We start from the raw sequence: 1840 nt of genomic DNA, 5'->3' as shown, positions 1-1840 counted from the left end.
ACTGTAACTAATTACTTTTTTAAAGTAACTTGCCCAACACTGCTCATAATGATAAAAGAGATGTCTTCAGGTCCATAAAAAGAAACTCACCTTCATTCAACATTCAACATGTGAAGGCATTATCTCCGGCAGCGGCTCAAATGATCTGGGGTCTTATTTATAAAACTGTGCGTAGGATCCTTACTAAAAGTGTACGTACTTTTCAGTTCACCACCTTACCATCTGCGTAGGCAATTCACATTATTTCCAAAATGTGCGTATGCATGGGTCAGAGTTTGTGTGGAGGACGGCACACTCCCGTCAAGTTTTTTTTCAATATAAATCACAACCTTCGCGTGGGAAGTAGCGTATGGACATTTTCAGCCTGCTTTGTGGGTATGCCAGGTTTATAAATGAGACTCCAGATCAATAATTAATGTTAATTCAGTAAGAAACTTCTCAGTTTATGTCTGTCACTTGACCAAAGATCATCTGTAAGGAAAGAAGCTCCACTTTGTGACACCACTGACCGTTTATGTAGTTTAACAACTGCAACCGATGCAACTTCTCTCTACATGATCTCATGTTTCAGGACACAATTCATCCTCTAGTAGTTAGATGTGATTCATATCAGATCAATAATTTAAACTGATTACATTAATAGTTTTGAATCAGCTCAACATTTATTTGTTTGAGAGTAAGATGAGAAGATTGATACCTCTCTCAAGCCTCTACAATTCTATACCAAGAAGAGGATTTCACTCAATATTACAAATTTTCTTTCAAGTGACAATAACAAAAATGAATTTTCCCTTTTAATGTTTCCCTTCAACACTGAACTAAATATAAACATGAAACAAGGTTAAAGATGAGCTGAGGAGTCAGGTGACAGGATGAGCAGAGCGCCCTCACCTGGTTGGAGATGAGGTCCTCGCAGACGGACAGAGCCATCTGGATGGCGTTGGGTTTGTGTGTGACGGAGATGGCGTTCATCTTGAACTTCTCTTTACCGTACAGAGTGTTGGCCTGGCTTACCGCCTCCTTAAACACCTGCTCGTAGCGTTTATGACTCAACACTGCACCGATGTTCACCAGCCGGGGCTCGCAACCACCACGAGCAACCGAACAGCATTGTAGCACGGTGAGAAGGAGCATGCCACGCAGCTCCACTGAGAGGGAGAATGAGAAGGACAGGATGGTTAGAACAGACTCTGCGGTTGTGTTAAAAACTTCGTGAGGCTGCACAGACACAGTGTTGCTTTGAGCTAAAAGCTAACATCAGCATGCTAACAATGCTAATATGCAAAACAAACACACAATTTTCACCCAGGAGATAAGGCTTGATGTCACATTTGAACCGAACAAACAGAACTACATCACATTCTGTTGGGTATTGATAATTATCCAGTGTCCGTTAACCAAATCTTTCTTTCCAGTACTCAACAGAAGACAGAAGACAAATTACAAGTGTACTTGCTGCAAGGGAAACCTCTGTGTCACCTCTGACACCTCTGACCAACTTTGAATTTCTTCCCCTGAAAGCAGTCTCTTTATTGCATGAGTGAAGCAAGTTACAGTGACAGATTTACAACTGAGGGAGTGTCGCTGGTCTAATGTGTGTGCTATATTAAGCAGGTGGATACATTGAAAAATACCTTTAAAGGACACTGCCTACAGAATTTTGCAGAGTCTGCAGTCTATGCCTAAACACACACACACACACGTACGTACGTAGAAACTAAGATACAAACAAACTGAGGTACACACAGAACCTTATGCATAGAAACTCAGGCCTGAGATTTCTGTGCTACCAAGGTTATAACCAAATATAGTAGAGAAACGGTTAAGATATGGTGTCAGA

General features: G+C 41.2%; 1 protein-coding gene across 1 annotated transcript in view; it reads right to left on the bottom strand.

The window, feature by feature from the left end:
• grin1b (glutamate receptor, ionotropic, N-methyl D-aspartate 1b) overlaps positions 1-1840 on the bottom strand; it is a gene marked incomplete at its 5' end in the record, with an annotated part of 59172 nt that overhangs the window by 51896 nt on the left and 5436 nt on the right. Inside the window, 1 exon segment of the mRNA XM_032516580.1 lies at positions 892-1148. Coding sequence (XP_032372471.1) covers positions 892-1148 — 257 coding nt within the window.

Source organism: Etheostoma spectabile, chromosome 5 (genome assembly GCF_008692095.1).
Source record: "Etheostoma spectabile isolate EspeVRDwgs_2016 chromosome 5, UIUC_Espe_1.0, whole genome shotgun sequence".
In the NCBI taxonomy this organism is placed as follows: Eukaryota; Metazoa; Chordata; class Actinopteri; order Perciformes; family Percidae; genus Etheostoma; species Etheostoma spectabile.
Note: the sequence above shows the minus strand (reverse complement) of the source record. Positions and strands in the feature narration are given on the sequence as shown.